Consider the following 20,832-nt stretch of genomic DNA (forward strand, 5'->3'; position numbering starts at 1 on the left):
ATGCTAAGAATGATGCCAGGGCTTCTGACAGGCCCCTCAAAGGGCTAAGCAAAAAGAAATGAGACACCCAAGCACACAGAGTGCACGATAGACAAGTGTCACGATACACACTGGGACTGCTCTGCCCTGCGCACACCTCAGCGCTGTGATCAAAAGTGACATTTTCCCTTTATTTGGCCTAAGGGGCCACTTCTTGGACAAGCCCGTCTCCAAAGTGGACTCAAACCCCTCACGGTGACTCCCAACCCAGCACCCCGCTTTCATCCCCTCTGTGGGTCGTGGCCCTCTACTTATCTCTCGGACATCTGGGGACGCCGGTCCGTGCCAGGTGCGAAGGAAGGCCGCCTCGTCGGCTGGGAAGCTCCTGCTGTCGCCGGGCTGCCGTCTCATAGTCAGCTACATTAAAGAAAACCAAGCATCAATGCATGATCTTGGCAGCACATCGGCCAAAACCTAACAATTCTGCTACTCACCAACCTCCTAAGAATGTCCGGGTCTCTTAAGAATGCTGCACGCTTCGGCCACGCCCAGAGGGTGATGCTGTCGGCACAGGGTCTGCCTGGGTTAAGAGGAGATGAAGTGATGTGGCATTGTTGAAACCTGAGCGGACCCTCGCCCTTCCTCCCTACCTCCCCGACACACCGCAACTCCTCGGCCGTGGCCAAAGGCTACCCGGGTGACACCTTCAAATAGAAAAGGCAAAGGCTTCATCACCTAGTCCTGTCAGACTTCCCGAGGGCTCACAAGAGCAGCAAACCAGGTCCATCGGCCAGTGAGTGACGGGGGCTTGGCATACTCCGAGTGGACTGCCTAAAGCACGCAAATGAGAATGGATGCTTAGAGTTGCACCAGAAATTGAGACCTCAGCAATAACAACTGCTTCTATCCATTGGACACTGCTCACCTTGCCCTCTTCGACTTGACTGCTAAAATCCAGCTTTACTGCCTAAAAATAAAGACAAAGAACAGTGCTGTATCAGAGTCACACTTTACACTCTGGCTGCAGAGACAAGTGGTGACTGACCTGGTTGGGGAGCCTCCTCACCCGGGATGAGTTCTGCTCAGGATTTTATCCTTCTGCATCTGAAAGAAAGTTAGGATGAAAGTTCACAGCTCTAAACATCTTGTGTCAATCTAGGAATTCCACCTAGAGCCCAACTACACCTCACATTACGAATTTCAAGCCCCCAGGACTTGCCCTATTGGATCAGGCTATGCAGCAGGGCAGAGCAGTTCCGGCACGGGTATGTGCCGACACCTGTGACACAGGACATGACAAACAAGGGGACGCTCAATACAAACAACACATTATGCTACAAACAGTGTGATGCAAGGATGAAAAAAAAGTTCCTGCCAAGATTAATAATGGCAAGGACCGAGAGGATGCCAGAAGAGATGACTGATGCTAAGGCGACAGTGGATGGAGGAGGCTCCTCTAAGGAGCAGAAGAAAAAACTGGAACAGAGTCACCTGTTATAAGAGCTGTTGGTCACGTTGATCAAGATGATACAATCTTACAAGCCCCAAGACTGTACAACTCATGGCTGGAAAGGATGGATGGTGATGCAACTGGGAACAAGGCCTTAAAAGACATCTGACTCGATGCTTCTCAGATGTGACTCGAAGACACGGCCGAGCCCGCCGGTAAAAGAACAAATGATATCAGCATCCTGCCGAGAAGTGCGAGAGTTCGAGAACCTAGAGATGACGGCTGATGCTTTTGGTAAGGGCCTCGAGGGGAAAAGGCAGAGATATCTGATCCAAGGCACCCCAAAGACACACTAGGTAACACAGTACACCAGACAACACAACACAGACCAGAACTGTTCTGCACTGCACACCCTACAGCTACAATCAAAAGTAGAGCCTCTCCCTTTAGCTGTCCTAAGGGACCCCTTGGAGGCCATCACTTTACCCTCTGCTAATTTTCACATCTGTCCCAGGAATTTCCAACCTGCTACTCTCCCATCATCCCATCTCCAGACCATGGCCCCAGACTTATCTTTTGGATGACCGGTGATGTGAATCCACATGGGACCTGAAATGAGTCTGCCTCAGAGGGCCCTGTGATCCCCTGTTAGCCTCTTAGTCAGCTACAATAAAGAAAACAAAAAACAATGTATGAGTTCAGTGTTATGTGGGCTAAATCCCATCAAGGCAGCTACTTGCCCTCTCCTGTGTGTGCCTGAGTCCTTGAGTCTCCAGCTTCATCCTGAGTCCAAGGCTGTGGCTGTTATTATGAGCAGCACCTGGGTTAGAGAGACACAAAGTTACATGGCATTTCTATGACTGCAGTAGATGAGCTTGTGTGCTTGTGACATGTGAATGCCTCTGCTACAGTTGTGAAAAGCCTTAGGGGGCCCTCAAATAGACACCATTGCTCACACTGCTGCCTTCAAAACCCCTCCACAGTAACTCCTAACTGGATACCTCCTCACCCTCCCTCTCCTAGTCACAATCCTCAACTTACCTGTAGCCTCAGTCTCAAACATTATCTTTGACACTGGGCATATGCCTTTTGTGACCTGATGAGTCTGCTGAAAAAACATTGTACTTGACACAACCTGGATTTTCTGGAAGTTGTGCTCCTCAAAAAAAAAACCAAACCAAAACAAAACAAAACAAACAAAAAAAAAACAACAAAACAAACCAAGAACAAACCTACTCCCTGCATTTAAGGCTGTTTTCTTCACAGCATCTTCAAAGCCTCTATGACTTCAGATGCCCAAAAGCACCTGCTGAAAACAAGCTACAATAAGCTGAAAGAGCCTCTTCACTGAAATGAGAGGAGACATCTTATCCCAGCAGATCCCAGAGAGGGAATGAAGCCCCTCTGCAAAAGCTGGGGTTAATATACCCCTGATGGTGCCCGCCTCTCATTCCCATGGCACCCAGGAAAAGGGAGGGGGGCAAATCCCACCAGGTATAAAAGCCCTCAGAGCAGCTGCAGCTGTTTGGCTCCTCTGCCTTGAATGCAAGGGGAGTAAAGGGCTTGAAATAGGAGAAAACTCTTCAGGGAAAGGACAAGTTTTTCTTTTTTGCTACAACTACTTAGAGCAAAAGGGCAGAAAACTGGTAAGGAATAAAATTTTGTGTTTTGGCAGCATAGCTAGATAAGTTGGATACTTTATTGTTGACTTAAATAATTATTCCTTAGTGTTTACTAAGTAGTACACCACATGTGACTAAGTAGGGTAGAGAAGAATAGTAATGATCGGAATGGCGTAAGTCTCAGTAGGGTCCCTAATTAAGGCTATCTACATTATAAATGAAAATAAGAATTATTTTGGTATTGGGAATCCTGCCCATATAAGAGATGTGAAAATTGGTATTCTGCAGTTTGATATTTTGATATGGGGTAATTTTGATCTTTTGAAAATTGATATTCTGGTATTTTAAAGTGAAACTATTTTATAACTTGGTTTTCTGATATTTTGGTACGGGATTATTTTGGAATATCTGAACTTGTTTTTCTGGTATTTTGAAACTAAGTCACTTTGGTATTTTGGAACTTAGGTTAGGTTAAAATTCTGGTATTTAAAATCTGAGATTTTGAAAGTTGGTTTTGTTTGGTATCTTGAAATTGGGTTTGCTATTATTTTGAAACTAGGTTGTTATGGTATTTTGAAATGTAGTTTTTTATAGGCTGGTTTGTTTGGTATTTTTGTAGGCCAAGTTTTTAGTATTTTTTTTTTGGCTGAGGGTTTAGTATATTTGTAAGCTGGGTTTTTAACATTGTTGTAACCTGTAGATTTTTTATTTGATAAACTGTGATTGGCAGGGATTGGGGGCATCCTAGTTCAGTGTCCTGATTTCATTTAACTTCTTCCACTACAATTAACCTGGTATGGGAGCTATTAAATTGCAGGATGTACTATGAGAACACTTCCTGAAAGAGATACAAATTCCAGCTGCAACAAAGCCCACCACCACATTTAGAAACCCTTCAGCAAAAACGTTAGAGAAGCATGTCTGCTTCTGATGATGTCTGGGGACCTGGAGCTCCAGAGGATTGAGGTAAACATGGGGAACAAGCAGACAATGAGCAGCTTCCGCTGCTTTTTGTTCCAGCTGCTACTGCAAGTGCAGCTTCCGTGCAATTTCATATCCGGCGTGTCTCTTCCAAGCTCAACAGAAGAAAAATGAAGTACTCCAGGACTGGAGAGAGGGTATCTTCTGCTACCTGGCTGCAGCTCCAAGAGGAATCTGTAACATGCTGATGTTTAGACTAAAGGACTAAAAGATGTGTCTTCTTGACTGAAGAGAAAGAAATACAATGGGAATCAATCAAAGGAACTTCACATCTACCACAGCCCCAGCAGCCTCTGCTTGGCCTGACTGGCAGAGGTGGGATGGGAAGCTGCTCTGAACAACAGAGGCAGCTTCACTCAGCAGAGGGAGCTGCTATGCCTGAGATTTTTTTGCTTGTATATTTTTTAAGGCTATTTAGTGATTTAATGGGATGTTTTGTTAACTCATGACCCATTAAATCACGTTGCAGCACGCCTGTGAGTGCTTGGGACTTATCAAAAGTGCAAATAGCAGAGGGAAACTCAAGGTGACCCCCTTTTTCTGTCAGGATGCAACTGTGCACTTTTTCTGCCTTTCCTGCTGTGCCACAGAGGGCTTTGTGTTACACCTGGTACCAGGGCCACCGGAGCAGCCTTGGATCATGCAGTGACACTGTCTGCTCCATATCTCCCCGAGAAGCTGGCCTCGGCAGGGCAGCAAAAGACATTTGTGCAGAAGCTTTGCAGAAGCAGGGTAGAGAAGAAGACAGCAGCCTCCACCCGTGACAACAGCAGACTCGAGGACCCTGGCTTCTTTGACATCATCCAAGTTTTCACTCACTATTTTCAAGGACTCTCAGATGCCCAAATCATACCACAGAAAACTGATAAACGGTGAGGAATAAACCCAAACAGGAGCATCCTAATGCAGCGTTTGACCTTGGCTTCTGCCACCCCAAACTCCTGTCAGAGGCATCAAAAGGAATTTGAGCTGACCGCACAACATCTTCCCTGCTCCAGCCCATCCTGTGCAGCACAGTCAGGTATAGCAGAGTCAGAAACAAATGCAATACACCTTGATTCCTCTCAAAACATAAGCCAACCCGACACAGGAATTCTGTGAGACCAAGAGTTTGTGTGTACAGATCAGTCTAGGGCAGTGGTTGCAACTGCATCTCATTTGGCAGCACTGCCCTCATCCAGAGGTGAGGCTGCTAAGAGCCTCAGCAGACAGTACCTTGCTGCAGTTATCAGGCTTGATCTGGCAGAGGACTGGGACATCCCCATGTAATCCATCTCCATCCATGTAATCCATATAGATCCATCCATCTCCAAGGTTTATTAGAGAAATTGTTAAATTACAATGACTCGTATACAAAGATAAGCTGCAGCGCCTTCTGAAAGGCAAAGGTGTTTCTGACCCATAGAAACTGATAAAGGTTACCCAGACATCAGTGACTACAGCAGGCTTGACAGTAAATAATGATCACCTTGCAGTTAATCTTAGTGGAGTCACAGTTTCTTCTACCTAGTACATCCAATGGGATGTGTACACTGTGTCAGCACGTAACTACTACCTCCTGCCTTCTCCCTTTCTGTCGCCATCTATCTCAGCGGCATCTCTTCTGTCCCCGCTCCATTCCGCGAGCTCTCCCCTCCCTCGTTTGCCGTGTTCAAACATCCAGAGCAACACATCTCTATGAAGCATTTCTAAATTCAACATGAGGTTGCTCTCCTCTTTAACTGGACGGGGGAATAAGAAGATGCAGAACTCACCTCTGTTATTAGACCTTTAAACTAAAATTAAGAAGCAAGAAAACCCCAAAACAAAATCACCATTCAATTCTCATGGAGAATTCAAACCCTTCACTGTCATGTTCCTAGGAATGTTTTTTTTCTGCTTGCAACAGTTAGCAATCACGGAGCTGTATCCCGGAGCACCGTGGTGTTGTCCTGCTGGTGAAATGAGCTGTCAGAGGGCCACACAGACCAGTGCTGCTGTCCACACAGCCAGCACGAGGCTGGCGGTCGGTCCGGGTATGGGGTGAGGGCGTAGGGATGGGGTGCCCGAGGTGCAGGAGCAGACCTCATAACCGTTCTTCGAGCGGCTCTCGTCGTGCTGTCCCGGCCTGGAGCGCGCCCCAGTCCTGCTGCTCCCGGCTGCCTCGGGGGCATCGGCCGGCATGTCACTGCACACCAGCCAGTCCCTGGCGATGGACTGTGGGTATCCTGGCTGCACCTCCAGCTCACTGTCCAGCACCTTCCAGTACTCCTTGCCCTTGAAGAAGTAACTTGCACCTGCAATGAGACCAAAACCCAAACACGAGGTGAGTGGCAGTGGATGCTGTCCCAGAGGAAGTTCAAAGGAGCACTTGGAGCAGCAGAGGAGCATTCCCACCCCAGCTGAGGCCCGGGGAGTGGAGGCACATGAGATATCACTGTTTGTTGTCAATATCCCCTCTCGCTGCAGGAGGGATGCTCCAGAAGGGAAGCTAACGCTGTGCCTGCCCAGGATCTCTCATATCAGCCAGGAGCCACCAGCAGCTGGAGGTGGATGGTGAGCCACTGCCTCTTCTGTGCCGAGTCCCGGAGCAGATTTGCCTCCCAGTACTGTGGGTGTGTAGGGTCGAAGCCCCGTGAACCCACACAGCTGAACACATCATGCACTACTCTCCTTCTTGTAACAGGGCATGGTAAAGCTGGAGACACCACTATCCATGAATGGCTTGAGGTGTGTGCTGCTGACCCTGGGCTCAGAAAAATAACCTGAGCCTGACAGGACCCTGGGAACCTTCTGCTTTCAGGTGCACGTTTTCCACTCTGAACTGGGAGGCTTGTGAATTCTCTAAGCAGGCCCCGCGCTCAGGAGGATTCCTACCTACGGGAATGTCACTCTCAATACTTTTGGAAATTCAGCTTGAAAAGTCTCTGGAAGTGGCCTTCTCCTCTGCCTGGTTTAATTATTGCTATTACACCGTTAGGTCGCCGGTAAATAAACCCCAGAAGTGCCACTTTGTTGCGAGTGAATAGCTGATTGTAAAATCTCCTGTGACAAAATTTTGGTGGTCTTTTCAGGGGAAAGAAACCACTGAGAAATCTCATCAGAAAATAAGTTGTAACTGGGAAAACATCTGTAGAAGTATTTTCTGTCTGCATCCTCATATATGCAGCTAAAAATCCAATGACAACAAGACCGGCGAGGAGCAAATTGGTCCGTACTAGGATAAAAATCACTGCGAAACAGTGACATCGCACGTCAGCTGTGTTCTTTTAACGAAGTGCAATAATTATCACCCCACGATATTTTTGTTGCCTGATTAAAATTACTAAGTCCTCTAGTGAGCAGTATGGGGAGCTCTGGCTAGAATCACACCTCTCTCTTCAGCTTCCAGTCACCAGGAGCATCCCATCAGGGCCTCAGCGTTTTTGTTGGTAGGCAGGGTAGAATGGGCTACAGCTCAAAAGACCACTGATTTTCTTTGCTGTGCTTTTTTAAACTGCCATATGGACTCACCATCTGACCACCTCATGGCATCATCTAAAGGGCTGGGTATTCCCTTCCACGGGATGGCCTCTGAAGGATAGCCGGGATCCATCCTCCGCTCGTGGTCATCGTAGCACCAGTAGAGATTGTCCTTAAAGAAGTAAGTCTTGTCATTGTGAGCCCAGGAGAAAGCAGCGTCGATTCCTCCCAGGGGCAGGCCAAAGTCCGAAATGGGCCGTGGGTACCCTTCCTCCACATTGTTGTCTTTGAAGACCCAGTATCTGTCTCCTGTGGAAAGGAAACAAGCACAGAATAAAATCACATTTGTTTCACAACCTAAACCAGTATTTCCCCACAGATGAGCTGAGCTTATGTTTTGTTATCTGCTGTGGTGACAAAGCCTCGGGGTTGAGCTCTGGGCACTTAAGGATGGGAATAGGAAGGGGTCAGCCCATGGGGGAACCTCTGTCCTCTCCCAGGTCATGAACACACTGACAGCATCAGTACAGCTCTCACTTTTATGCATTTGATGGAGGCATTTGGTTTTCTGCCCCCTGGATTTCTGCCTGATAGCCAGAGAAACAAAGCAGCCTTTGTGGGCAAACTGGGCACTTTCTGCAGACTATTTGGCTCCTGAGAAGCCAAGTGTAGTCCACTTTGGAAGAGACATCACCACTTTGTAGGGCCAGATGAGCCGAGAGACCTGTGCATTATGAGGATGCACAGGGACTGGATACATCCCATACGAGCAGCTCACTGCTCTTCAAGGGTCTTACGTAGCCGCCCCCTGGGCCTGAGCTTGGCCAGGAGAGAACAAGCAAATGAACCCAGATGTCTCAATTTCTTCATAGTTCTCTAACTACTGGGATAGTCTTTCTTCTGTTACAACACCTATTTAGGAACCTGCAGTGCCCTTTTGGCTATCGCATAGCCTATTTTAAGGATCAGTTTTTTCTCCCTTGGTTTTCTAGACTATCTGAAGAGGCCCTTAAATGCATGCCTATGTATCAGAAGCAGGATCTTAGAGGCCAAGGTAATTTGTGTTCTTTGGTTTCAGTCCAGGGATCAATGAAATAGCGCTGGAGGGAGAGAATGAATCGTATTTTTTAGCTGGAAAGAAAATTCTGAGTTTATGTTGGGAGCTAGGCAGGACTAACACACATCGAGAATGCGTGTCTTGGAACAAAACGCCAGCCGTGGCACATCTGGAATTCCAGTCTCCTGAGCAGCTGGGAGGAGCCCCTGGACCTGTGCTCTTGGTTGGTTGTCTGTTCATCCCCAGCAGAGAGAGAAGGGAGGGAGAGAAGGAAGTGACTGAGGACCGCTGTGGTCTGCAGACCTGACTGGGAGGGTCTAGAGCCAGGCATAAGGGGTGGCACGCTCCTTGAGCTGGCCCCATTCCCCCTCTAGGAAAGCAGAACAAGGCAGGCTGCCTGAGGCAGCTGGACACATATGGCACAGCCTTCCATATGCTGTTCCATGGCGAGATGCAGGGCTCAGCGTGCCGGCGTTCGGGGAGGGCGTCGGCTCCACTTGGAAAGGCCTTCTGCAAGCCTAGGGGCTTGTGTGGTACATGAGCCATCTCTCTGGCCTGGCTGGGGGAACTGAAAGCAAATTATTGCTTCCAGAAGTGCTTGGTTCAGCACTTCTGAAACCGATAATTGCGCCATGTTTCAAGCAGAACGGTCGGGAGACAAAAAGCAATTTCCAAACAGGAAAAATGGAGAGCTGGGATGCGTTCAGCACTTCAAGTGCACAACCTTGGTGAAACAAGAGTCAGTGCTTGCCAGGGTCTTGGGTGACATCGGGTGCACGGGTGGCATCTAATTGGCACCGGTAGATGGTCTGTGGGGACTCGGACATTTGTAGAGAAACCAAGAGCTAAACTGTTCCTACAGCTCTTCTGAAATAAAAGCTTACAAGTTTGTTTTTTTTTTTTTATATAAAAATAGAGAATTATACTACTGATTTTAAGAAAAAAAAACAACAGTAACAGAAATATATTTGTTAAAACGGAAGGTCTTAAGTTTCATTTTTATTTCCTCTCTGACTATTTCTTTTCTCAGCAACAAATACTGAAAAGAGAAAAGGTCAAAGGAGGAACACACCACCTGTGAGTGTAGGGGTGGTTCCTGCTTTTGTTTCATTCTCGGAAAGCTCTTGAAAAGATTTTTGTTACATTAGGCTGAACTTTATCTTCAATGATATTTCCCTCATTTTCTAGGGAGTGTGATCGTTACCTTTTGCTTGCCCTCCCTGCCAGCTCATTTCTCCTGGCCTTGCTCACAGACAACAGGACTCAGACCAGCACTCGAGATGCTTAACGTGTGGCACTGCTGTCTCCTGCCTAGCACCACATTCTATACCTCCAGCACCATGTTTGCTCTCACCTTTGAAGAAGACGATCTTGTGGTCGCTGGTTCTCTCGTAGACTGCGTCTAGGCTGTCCAGGTTGAGAGGCAAGCCCCGCCAGAAACGATGAATCTGAGCCGGCTGGAGGGAGACCAAGTGCTTATTGCGAGTCAGTCTCCAGAAGTACTTGCCTGGAGGGACAGACTGGACATTACTGAACCACACTCAACCCACCTTCCCTGGGGGGTGAGTGTCGGGTGGGCGGCAGCAGCAGGAAGCAAGGTGTGTGAGATGGGAGCCATGATTTAGAGCCATCCTGCTTTCCAGCAGCAGCTGTGACTGCTTTCTATTTCTGGCAGTCATTAGAAGAAATCCCTTTCTTTTTGGGATTAAAATAATCCCCTGGACATTGCGCTGGAGCTGTTATACTCCTGGCCACAGCGTGAGGCCGTGCCGCTGAGCCGGGGCAGGAGAGAGGAGCCTTTCGTCTCCTCCCTCTCTCTCTGCTCGGGACCTCCTGCAAGCTGGTGGGACCAGGTACTGACAGCCTTAAGCAAGAGCTTCCAAAATACACCCCTATTCCTCCTCTCCTGGAGCAGCCAAAGCTTCCTGCACACAGGAAGGATGTCCAGTTGCTTTCATGTTTGGAAATATCTAGGATGCTACAATGAAATACAGAAATACCAAACGGGTTGTTTTGTAATGAAGAAAAGGAGTGACAAAATAAAGGAGGAGGAAAACATCTGAATATATCTGGAAGGGTTGAGGTGGGGAAGGAGGCAGTTAAGGACTTTGGTACCATCTAGAGGTGCAGGATACTAAGCAGAGACTGCAGTCCTGTGGAGCTTCCAGGATGAATGTACTGGTGGTGTCAGCAAATGCACTTCAATGCCTGCAGCAGCACTGCCCCAGCTAGGAAAGAGTATTCTGGGGATTTCTGAAATATTTTGCATAGTGTAAAAGAAAACAGATTTATCCTTTGTGGGAAGGATGGCAAACTTTCTCCTGCCAAAAGAGCGTTATATGGGATTTCTCGAGGAGTCTTAATGGTTTTCAGGGGCAACTCCAAACCCGCCTCTGTGTTGGCTCTGGGATTCTCAGCCTTTTTGCAGCACATTTCATGCTGTGTTTTCTCCAGAGAGCTCCACGAAGTGATGTGAGCCAGAGCAAGATGTTTAGGAGGCAACTCTCAACTTGTATTTGTTATTGCCCACCAGAAATTATCGCACATTATTTGCATCTGGTCTTGCATGAATTTCTTGCATGAAAGCAATAGAAACCAAAGACGCATCTTCAGATTCCTATGCCCTACACACTCAGTTTTTTTTCTACAGAGCTAGCAGATTGTGACACCAGCTTTTAAAAGTTTATGGAAATTGGGTCTTAGCCTAATAATGCAGGACACAAAACTCTAACACATTAACACCCACAGAGAGGGAGTTTTATTCTAATTATAAGGATTTCTATCACAGTCTCATTCTTCTGCACCAGTTTGCGTATTTGCTCTATCAAAATTAATAATACATTCCAATATGGTGAGAATTGCCATAATTACGGATTCTTTTTAAGAATATAAAAAAATCCCAAGGATTCAAATTTGGTGGCATCACACGGAAACATATGTAATTAAATAAAGATGATCTCTGCATCTGTCATTAGCAAGGCACTAGACGAGGTCAGATTTGGACTTTTTTAGCAAGAAATACAACTCAATTCCTTCTTTAGCAGATCAACATCTGGACTTCCAAGTGCCCTGGGCTCATTGGAGACACAAAGGGAAACCTCAGTACTTTTGACATTTTGTCCCTTTGCAAGTGATGGGCTCAGCAGGTGAGCCGCTGCAGCAGGGAAACCTTAAATCTACCCCAAAAGTCAGGAATAGTCAGCTTGAGCTACTGGTGACTTTGGTTGTGTTTTTATAAGCTAGCAGGAAGAAGAAAGAAAATGAAGCATTTAAGTAGCAAGGAATTCTGAACAGACAGCCCCAGTCTGCCTGGGCTCATGATCTGCCATGGCCCAGCCTGCTCACCAAAGTTCTCCTGTTGTGTGGATGATTATCGGCTGAAGCCAGATCCATGGGAGAACTGCTGTCATCAGCATGGAGGAATAATTTAAAAACCAAAATCCCAAGCCGGTATTTGTTTAAAAAGCTCAATTTAAACCCTCCTCTGAGCTGAAAAACTGAACACGATGAAAGCCAAGTGTGAGGTCCTGCTGCACCAAGAGGTGGATGATAGGTTGAGGCAATTGCTCTCTTTAATTTCAGGTAATTTTGATCCCAGATGTGTTCCACGCTATCCAGACTTCGGGTGCCTTTGGCAAGACTGCTGCACGGACCATGCAGACGCACACACAGGCCCAAGGTGTTTAGAACTCCTGTGATGAGGCACCTACATCAAAGCAAGTGGTGATTCCAAAGAGCAGAGAACCCACCCTTGCCTTCAAAACAACAAGCCTGTGAGGTCTGGGGAGCTCCAGTCCCAGTGCCTTCGCGGTGGCTTCTTTCCCTCTAGGGAACCAGCAGGACCAGCTCAGAACAAAATGCTTACCAAGGTTCAAAGCTCAGCACTAGAGATCATTTACTCTGCCCCAGAGGTGACATCACCTCTCCTTGGTGCACAGGATGGTTCAGGGGGCAACAATGGGGGCTGCAAATAAAGTGCTGGAGGCAGACATGCAGCCACTGGTATCCACTGACCCAGTGCTCTTTACATCTGCTTTTCGGCCTGCAATAAATATGTCCAAAAATAGACACCAAGATGGATTTCTCTTTACTTCATCAGTTTTTCCCTTCAGAGGGACAGAGACAGCCATTTATCCTGACACCAGTTCATGTCTTTGAGTTTCCCTTCTTCACTGTGGCTTTTTGGAGCTGGCATCTGAACAAATAATGTTGTGGAACAGACCCCATATTGTGCTTCCCTCAGGGCACAGGCAACACCAAATTCTCTGGAGCCCTTTTGCTATTCTTGCCTGTGACCCAAGGCTCATGCTGTGATACCCAGATGCCAGGACGCTGCTGCTCATCTGTGTAGAAAATGCTTCTGCTTTTTCTACCCGGTGGATGGCTTTGGGGTGGCCAGGGATGCAAAGAAACACCCACGGGCATTTTTACATCTTGGAAAGATGAGAAAGCAAGCCCAGAGAGTCCAGCCTACACAGGCTCTGCTCAGCTGAGAGGGCACCAATGGGGATCCTCATCAACAGCTGGGCATCGTGGGAACAGAGTGCCAGCAGGTGTTCGCTGGCACAAAACTAGATGGTCCTCAATTATGTACACACTGTCCTTGAGAGATGTACAGCAAGCAGAATTAGGGAAGGTGAAGTGTGGGAGGAAAGGAAGACTGGAGGTATCCAGGAAGAAAGCAGTGGTGGGTTGTTGCTGCTCCGCTCATCCTTGGTTCGGCCTCGATTTTGACTTCTTGGTAGCACAAATATCAGATTTTAGTCCTTCGCTGGGCAGTCCAGTGTGACGGATCAGAGTAAAAACTGCTGTGCTGGATTGTCACCATTCCCGCCACACACTCAGGTATGAGATGCCTCCCTGGGTCTGTGGGAGCAACCCACAAACCCCTGCCAGCTCATCCTCACCACCCACTCCAGCCCGTCCCACACTGCGCTGCCTCTGGTGCTGCCACATCAAAGCCACCGCAGGGTACACAGGCACAGACCCCTGGCACTCACCTTTGAAGAAGAAAGCCTCTCCCCGGATCTGGGCCACCGCATCGAAGTGCGTGTTACACCTGTTGGGCACGTCCCGCCTGAGCCTGTGGAGAGATGCCCAGGTGAGCAGGGCCCAGGCAGGCAGTGAGGGGCTGTGTGCTCCCCCGATGCCTCCTATCCCACGGACTGAATCACCCCTGCTCCTGGAGAAGACTACAGGCTGCACCCAGCTGTCACTCCTCATGCACAAGCCCAGCCACGTGCACAGGGATTTCCAAGGCGAGCTTGGGCAAACCTCAGCCTGAAGACAGCTTGGGCTGACAACCCTGAGCCACTGGACACCATTGCTGGGAGTTGAGCGAGGACGTGCTGTGCGTTCACCAGCTCGTGTAGCTGGTGAGAGCTGAGCTGGCTTCCCGCTCCCAGTGGCACAGTGTGGCTTGGCCAGCTGCCCCAGGGCAGCAGGACATGGAAAACAGCCAAGCAGCCTCTCACTCCAGCAGCTCAGGATGCCACTGCTCCAGGGCTGAGCTCCAAAGTGCCAGTGAGAGGTGACAGAGCTGCAAAGCAGAAAGCAGCGGAGCTTAAACAGAGGGATCTGGAGGAGCCATGTGATGTCCAGTGAAATCTACCTGGTGAAAGCCACCTGGCAAGTGGCAGCTGAGATACTGAGCTGCTTTAACAAGGTGGGTGGGGAAGGCACAGAATATGAAGGACTGAGAGAGCCACAAAGCCCACCTAAGAAATGATGACTGATGGAGGAATAAGGAGAGGATGCTGGGAACACACACACAGAAAAGCTGCTGTGGGTGACAAGGAAGCGCAAATCTATTCTGCGGACAGAAAAATTGTGCTGGACTACCAGCACCAGCTTCTTTGCTCTTTGGCCACAAATGGCAGATGTGGAGGCAAACTCCATCCACTCTCCCAGCATACAAGGCAGGAACCAAGGGGATGACATGAACAAGTTTCCTGCTGCTCCTGCTGCTGGTAAGAGGTGGTGGCCTCTTACAACAGTAGGGAAGAAAGGCTCTGGTATATCTAGGTCAGAACATGGCCATAAGGAGCCTGGTGGACAAGCGCCTTTAGAAGCTATGCGCGGAGAAACGTAACTAATGGCATTCAGCATGTTCAAACAAAAGGCGCACGAGGTGAAGGTGACCTGCTTCATCTCTGCCGCTCTCAACTGGGGCCCTTTTGGTGTCTGGCACAAGTGTGTGTGACCATCACCTCCTGCCTTTTTGTCCAGTGTCCCCTCTTCTCTTAACTGTCCTGCTGTCTTGGTCAACATTAATGAGCTATGTTCTGCACTTCCCTTAATGAGGCCACATTGGTTGCTTGATGACAGTTGGTGTAAGTGACCCTTTGCCAATGCTAACCTGCACTGGAGTCAGGCTATCGGTCCACTTGTTCCAATATTCACTCTCACAGGTACATTAGGCAGTTGCTCACTGTGGAACAATTTAGGTAAGTTATGCTTGTGCAATTCAGGATACTGCTGAGGAATTACTGTTTAAAATTCCAGCAAGGATGAATTTACCTAAGGGTGATGGTGACAACTTTCCACTAACTTGAGTAAAAAAATTGAGTTTTAGCGAAATATCCAGAAATCCAGAGAGGAATACCAAAGCCAGAGTGAGCAGGCGAGATATGGATGAAGCAGAGCTTCACTACTACACATCCTCTGCAGGAAAGAAATAAATTTGACTTACGGGACACTGGAGCGGTTCTCTGGCAGCTCTGGCAGGATTGGATGGTCATCTGTTTTGCTTACTTCAGGCTTGGCTGTGGGGGACACAGATTCCCTGACTCCTGTGTAGAAAAGAAGCAGTTACGAGGAACACCATCCTCCCTACCAGCTCCACTCACCCCAGAGAACAGCTAGTACAGTGTGTCCTACCATGGCAGGAACAGGCTGCAGCCAGTTGAGGGACGCAAACTTACCATAGAGCTGCCAGATCCGGACTTTGTCCTCGTAAGGCAGGTCGTACTTGAGAGGATCCCCCACTGGACCTTGGTAGTACGGTCTCATGATAGATTCTATGGCAGAGATGTGGGTCAAGCCGATGGCATGGCCAAACTCGTGGACAGCTACAGCAAATAGGTCCATCCCATGAGTGTCTGGAGATAAGGATAAAATTGAAATAAAAGTCACTAAGTGCTGAGAGTAATTGGGGGATTTGGGTCGGCTGCAGGGGCAGTAAGAGAAAGTGTAGGTTTATCTTGAATAAACTGGAAAGAAGGGCTTTGGAATAGGTAAAGTTTGAAAAAGAGATTTTTTTTTTCCAGTTAGAGAGTGGGGTTGATCATATGAAAATGGAAAGCAAGCCAGACTTCAGCCTACACCAGCCTGGGTATCACCCCTCTTATTTCCAGATCACTGTTGGCACCTGAGAAAAAGCTGGACAAAGGGCTGAGACAGCAACCACATCACAAATATCTGCTGAGTGGCACTGCAGAAGCTGGGCCACAGCAGTCACTCCCTGAGTCTCATGCCTGCTGCAGCTGCTGACACAGCCTTTGCATTGCCCAAAATACCAGATTTCTGCAGCCACCAGCCAGGAGCTCATCACATCCTGTGACAATGACCCAAGCCATGAGCCAAGGAGCTGGGGAGTGCCGGCAGTGCTGGCCCGCCCACGGCACTCGGCGGGGCTTTCCCTGCCAGGCCTCGCACGATGCTGCCCCCGCCAAATCCATCCTTCAGCCTTCCTGTATGCACACAAATGCAGCAATATTCATCTGCTTATCGACCACCAATCTGCTCATCTCATTGCTGCCCTGACACAAGTAGGCGACTGTGTCCAGTTTGTTTTTAGAGGATTCACCATCTTCTCCTGTTACACATCTTGTGCTGACCGGGCTGCAGCTCTTGTGTCTGCTGCCTTTGGCGATCACTTTGATCCTCCAGTGCCTCACACCACACCCACACACAGACCAATCCTATCTTCTCCAGAGCCTGAGACACTCATGTAAGGGGTTAATGCTCATTTCCAAACATACGCCACTGCTACCGAAGCAAAGGAGGAGCTGCTCCCAGCTGTATGGGACTGAGCCTGTTTGGCGCATTCCCACTACCCAGCTCCAGACAGGCTGGGCCACATATCCATGCAATTTCTGACCCAATCTGTGTGGCAATGTCCTGCAGAGCGATACCAGAGGGCAGCAATGATTTTGAGTGTGGTACTTACAAAGATCATGATGTAAAGTCTTGTAATAAAGAAGCAGTGAGTTGGAAAGATCCCCGTGGAGCTCAGGGGAGTGTCACACTCCCTGAGAATGACTGGAAAGAGATGGCTTCTTTGCCATCTGAGATGGCTACTTTTTTGCATAAAAGTAGCCATGGCTGATAGTGCCTAGTCCTTAGCGCTCCTCCCCCGGCTCAGGGTGCTGGAGCAGGGAGGGGATAGCCTTTGCTGAATTTTGCCTTTTCCTTCATGACTATTATTTACAGTGTCTGTAACCAGGCGAGATTTTTATAACCTGTGCTGTTTTCCCTGGCACTAACAGAGAACAAGACATATGCTCTCTGACATTTTAATGCCAGACTGACAACCTTGGGGATATTTTTATATCACCTACCAAGTTGTTGGTTTTGAATCAGTAGAGAGAACAAAATAAATAAAAGATGAAGCTCGGATAGCTCCAAGATCTTCAAAATAGAGGGCAGCTTTTCACTGGCAGGCCCATCCCCTCATCCCTTGGTGGAGCTTGGAGGGGGGACTCACTGTGGGAGCGCTGGCTCTGAGCTCGCTCCTTCACATTGGAGTTTGTTTCATAATGAGCATTCCCAACCACTAGCTGCAAAACTGACTCCATCATTAACACATTCCCTGTGGCAAGCTACTGACCACAGCGCTTGCCCCTGCCCTGTATGTCTGCAGATCAAAACTGCTGCTTTTTTTTTTCCTTCCTGATAAGAGCCATCAGTTAGGGCTAGAAACATGAAACAAGGAGCATGAAACAAGGAGCAGGCGTAATTCTCAAGGATCAGCCTGTCCAGACCTTTAACCCTCATCTCAAGACCTCCTCCAGCACCCCTGGTGAACACTCCTGCCCATGAACACTCAGGGGGATGGATGCAGGTCAACCGGTGGGCTTGTATTAGCTTGTTTCAGAGCAGACAGTTAGGTTTAAACAAAGTCATTAAGCTGAGGCAGCAGGATCCCACTAGGAGGCTGGTGGAGGAGGTGGCATGACAAGTAAATTAGCAGCTGGTGGCTGCAGAGAAGACATTCTGTCAAAACACGCCTGACACAAAGGCTGGGGACCTGATCCCCACAGATGGTTTTGCAACTGAGGAACACTTGCCTCTGATACTCCCTCTGCTAATTAAAATTCTGCTTTGGCCAGATAAGATGAGGATAAAAAAGAAAAAAACTGCAACTTGTAATCATCCTGATGCTAGGTAATAGACAGGAGATGGCAGGAAAGAACTAGGCCTTTTTCCCAGCACAACACAGAGCCCTTTATATGTAGGTCAGCTAACAGTATGCTTTAAAAATAGGAAACTGGGACATGTGGCAGTGAAGGCACCCAAAAGGTGTCAAAGTCAGAGAATGCGGTCCCCATCCAAGAGCTCCAGCAGCTGCATACCACCCTGCAACCTTCCAGGTCTCAGAAGAGACGGGGACTGTAGTTGTGCCATGGGGAGCTCAGCAATTGCTGGCAGGATAAGGAGAAATATAGAGATGCCATTGAGGCTTCCAGGAACATAAGAGCATCCTCAACACTGCCTGGGTTGATTTTGCTAGCAAGAGGAATCAGATGACTTCAGGGATCCTGAGGCCTAGGGTGAAGGTGTGGCAGAGGCTAAACCACTCCAGCCACCAGAGCAGAAGAGGGAAATTGTGAGCCCTTGTGCTTGGCTGCAGCTCTCCCACCCTGACCTACCTGATGATCGGAAGGTCCAATATTCGTCATCGTCAAAATGAGTGTCCCCTGCTGTGTGATGGTCTCCGGGGAAGAAAGCATGTGCCACCGTCCCACCAGGCCCGTCAAAGGGATAGCCATCATTGTGATCTGCCTTGGAGAAGTCTATCTGGATGTCAGCACTGTTTCCGGCCACTTCATGGAAATTCAGCGGAGTGATGTCACTCCAGACCTTCAGGGCATAGTACATCAGGGCTCGGACAGTGTCGTGGCCCAGGTGGGACTCTTTCGGGAAGGTGCGAACTCTGAAACAAAGAGGGCAAAAAAGACGATGGGTCAGTAGCATGAAAGATCTCCAAGAACAACCAGAACTGGCTCTGCAGGTGCCTGGTGCCTCAGAGGCACAGTAAGGCCTTCAGAGCTTTTTGCAGTTTTGGGCTGAGCTGGAATGGAAAAAAAGGCAATTTTTCCTGTATAACCTAGCTTTGAAAAAGAGTTCCTAATATTGTTGATTTAATAGAGGAGATGAAAAGACAAAGATGCAACAGGGCATCTTGGCTTCTAAAGGAGTATATTCAGATAATCTTTTGTTGGCAGTTTTGACAAAAATATACACGCTTTCCAAGCAAATGTACTGCTGATTGAGTAATTATTGACAAAAGCCTGTTCGGAAGGATAACTTCTGGCCAGCTCTATCTATAACAGATACTTGCTTTTTTGTGCACCAGCACACCAGCCAAAGTGTTTTCATGGTTTGACAGATTTTTAAAGGCTGAAGCAACAATTATGACCACATCACTTACCCTGCTGCATAACACGGCTGTGACAGCATCACTCGGTACCACACCACTTCCCTTCGCCAATGGGCAGTGATGACCTGACTACACTTCACGAGGTAATTACAAGCACCAGAAGGGGATGTCGCACCGCTCAAGCTCTTCCCGAATAACGATTTGAGTGCTGAGAGACAGCATGGATGTGAAAAGGGGAGTAGGAGCAACTTGCTTGCTGAGGTTAGGAACACATCCCACACCCTCAAGAGACAGGCAGCCCAAAGCAGGCACCACCTTCGGGCCAGGACAAAACTAGTCAGGGTTGAATCTCTGATAGAGAAAAAAAGGACTCCTGAAAATAAGAAGAAATCTCACTAACAGCTCCTCTGAAGCACTTGGGAAGCTCATCCTAGAGACAGTGGGAATGAGTGGGTGAATCAGGAAAAACACATCATAGCCAAATGAGAAAAAATCATTCATATCTTTGCCTTTGCTATCCCTTGACTCTTTGGGCAAAGAAAAACCTTATTGACTAATCTAAATGAGTTACATGCATGTAACACCAGATGATTGCAGGACTTTGAAGAAAACACATTTGTAAAGGAGACGGCACAGAGGTACAAACAGTATTAGCATGGGATTAAAAAAGACAATTTTCAGGCAATTTTCAACTTACAGAAGAGATTAATGTCCGGATGTAATCCTCTACAGTACAGAGAAAAAGGCCACCTGGATTCCAGATATTCATTAACTAGCTGTCTTCATCTTTCACAACACTCCTCGGGACTCAGGTAAACCCTTTGTTGTTTTAATTTCTACTGAGTAAGTCATTATTCATGTAACACACACCATGTTTAGCCCAGGAGTTATGACCTTTCTCCAGGTTCATGGTGCCTAAGGCACAGAGTCACATTTAGGGACAGTATCTGCTCTTTCCTCCCCAAGCTCTGCTCACCATGTGAGCTATTTTCCTTTCCTTTTCTTTCCAGCTGTAGAATGAGGATAATAAATCAGACCTCCCATGTACAAGGATGGTGGATAAAAAGCCCTGTCTAAAGAAACAAATATTATTAATATTCATCCCAAGATCTGACTCCAGAAGCATTAGATTAAGAAACAGAATCAATACCTATTTTAAAAGTCCTACACCTCTGAGCTTATCCACATTTCATTCATATGCTGCAGGTGTAAGTGAAAAGTCCCTTATCCTTTATTCATTATCACTGTCATTTTCTAAGGGATTTCCATCAGTTTTTTTTTTTTTAATTCAGCATCTGATTTGATTGCTGGAGCTCTGCTAATTGTTTTCAATGAGATTAGGAAAAGACTATTATGCTTGTTGGCCTTGCATCACCCAATTCCACTGAAAAAGAAGCACATTTCTAACAGCAAGCAGATAAAAAAACCTTCCTCCTACCTTAAATTATTATTAGTATTAGTAGTAGTAGTAAATGGTGTTTAGGTTTCCAGTGATAAGAAGCACTCCTTCTTCTTGGATGTACATCCCTTCTGAGACTCCTCTTACAGAACTTGGATCTTTGGCAAAATTGGAGAGAAAGCTCTCTGCTCCAGACAGCCTCTGCCAGCCAGAGGGAGGGTGATGAGGACTGGACTGCTCAGTCCCTCCAGCCACCCCACCAACACTGCCCTAACCCTAACCCTATTTCTGACGCAGTAA

General features: G+C 47.7%; 1 protein-coding gene across 3 annotated transcripts in view; it reads right to left on the reverse strand.

The window, feature by feature from the left end:
* Positions 1-2,648: 2,648 nt before the first annotated feature.
* MMP17 (matrix metallopeptidase 17) overlaps positions 2,649-20,832 on the reverse strand; it is a 54,840-nt gene continuing 36,656 nt past the window's right edge. For all 3 annotated transcript variants that reach the window (XM_038151959.1, XM_038151961.1, XM_038151960.1), the window contains exons 4-10: positions 18,403-18,686; positions 15,454-15,630; positions 15,222-15,321; positions 13,531-13,613; positions 9,885-10,037; positions 7,525-7,782; positions 2,649-6,308 (exon numbers count right to left, since the gene is read on the reverse strand). In XM_038151959.1, the coding sequence (XP_038007887.1) occupies positions 5,983-6,308; positions 7,525-7,782; positions 9,885-10,037; positions 13,531-13,613; positions 15,222-15,321; positions 15,454-15,630; positions 18,403-18,686 (1,381 nt within the window). In that variant the 3' untranslated portion in view covers positions 2,649-5,982. The remainder of the gene's footprint in view (positions 6,309-7,524; positions 7,783-9,884; positions 10,038-13,530; positions 13,614-15,221; positions 15,322-15,453; positions 15,631-18,402; positions 18,687-20,832) is intronic.

This window comes from Motacilla alba, chromosome 15 (genome assembly GCF_015832195.1).
Source record: "Motacilla alba alba isolate MOTALB_02 chromosome 15, Motacilla_alba_V1.0_pri, whole genome shotgun sequence".
NCBI lineage: Eukaryota > Metazoa > Chordata > Aves > Passeriformes > Motacillidae > Motacilla > Motacilla alba.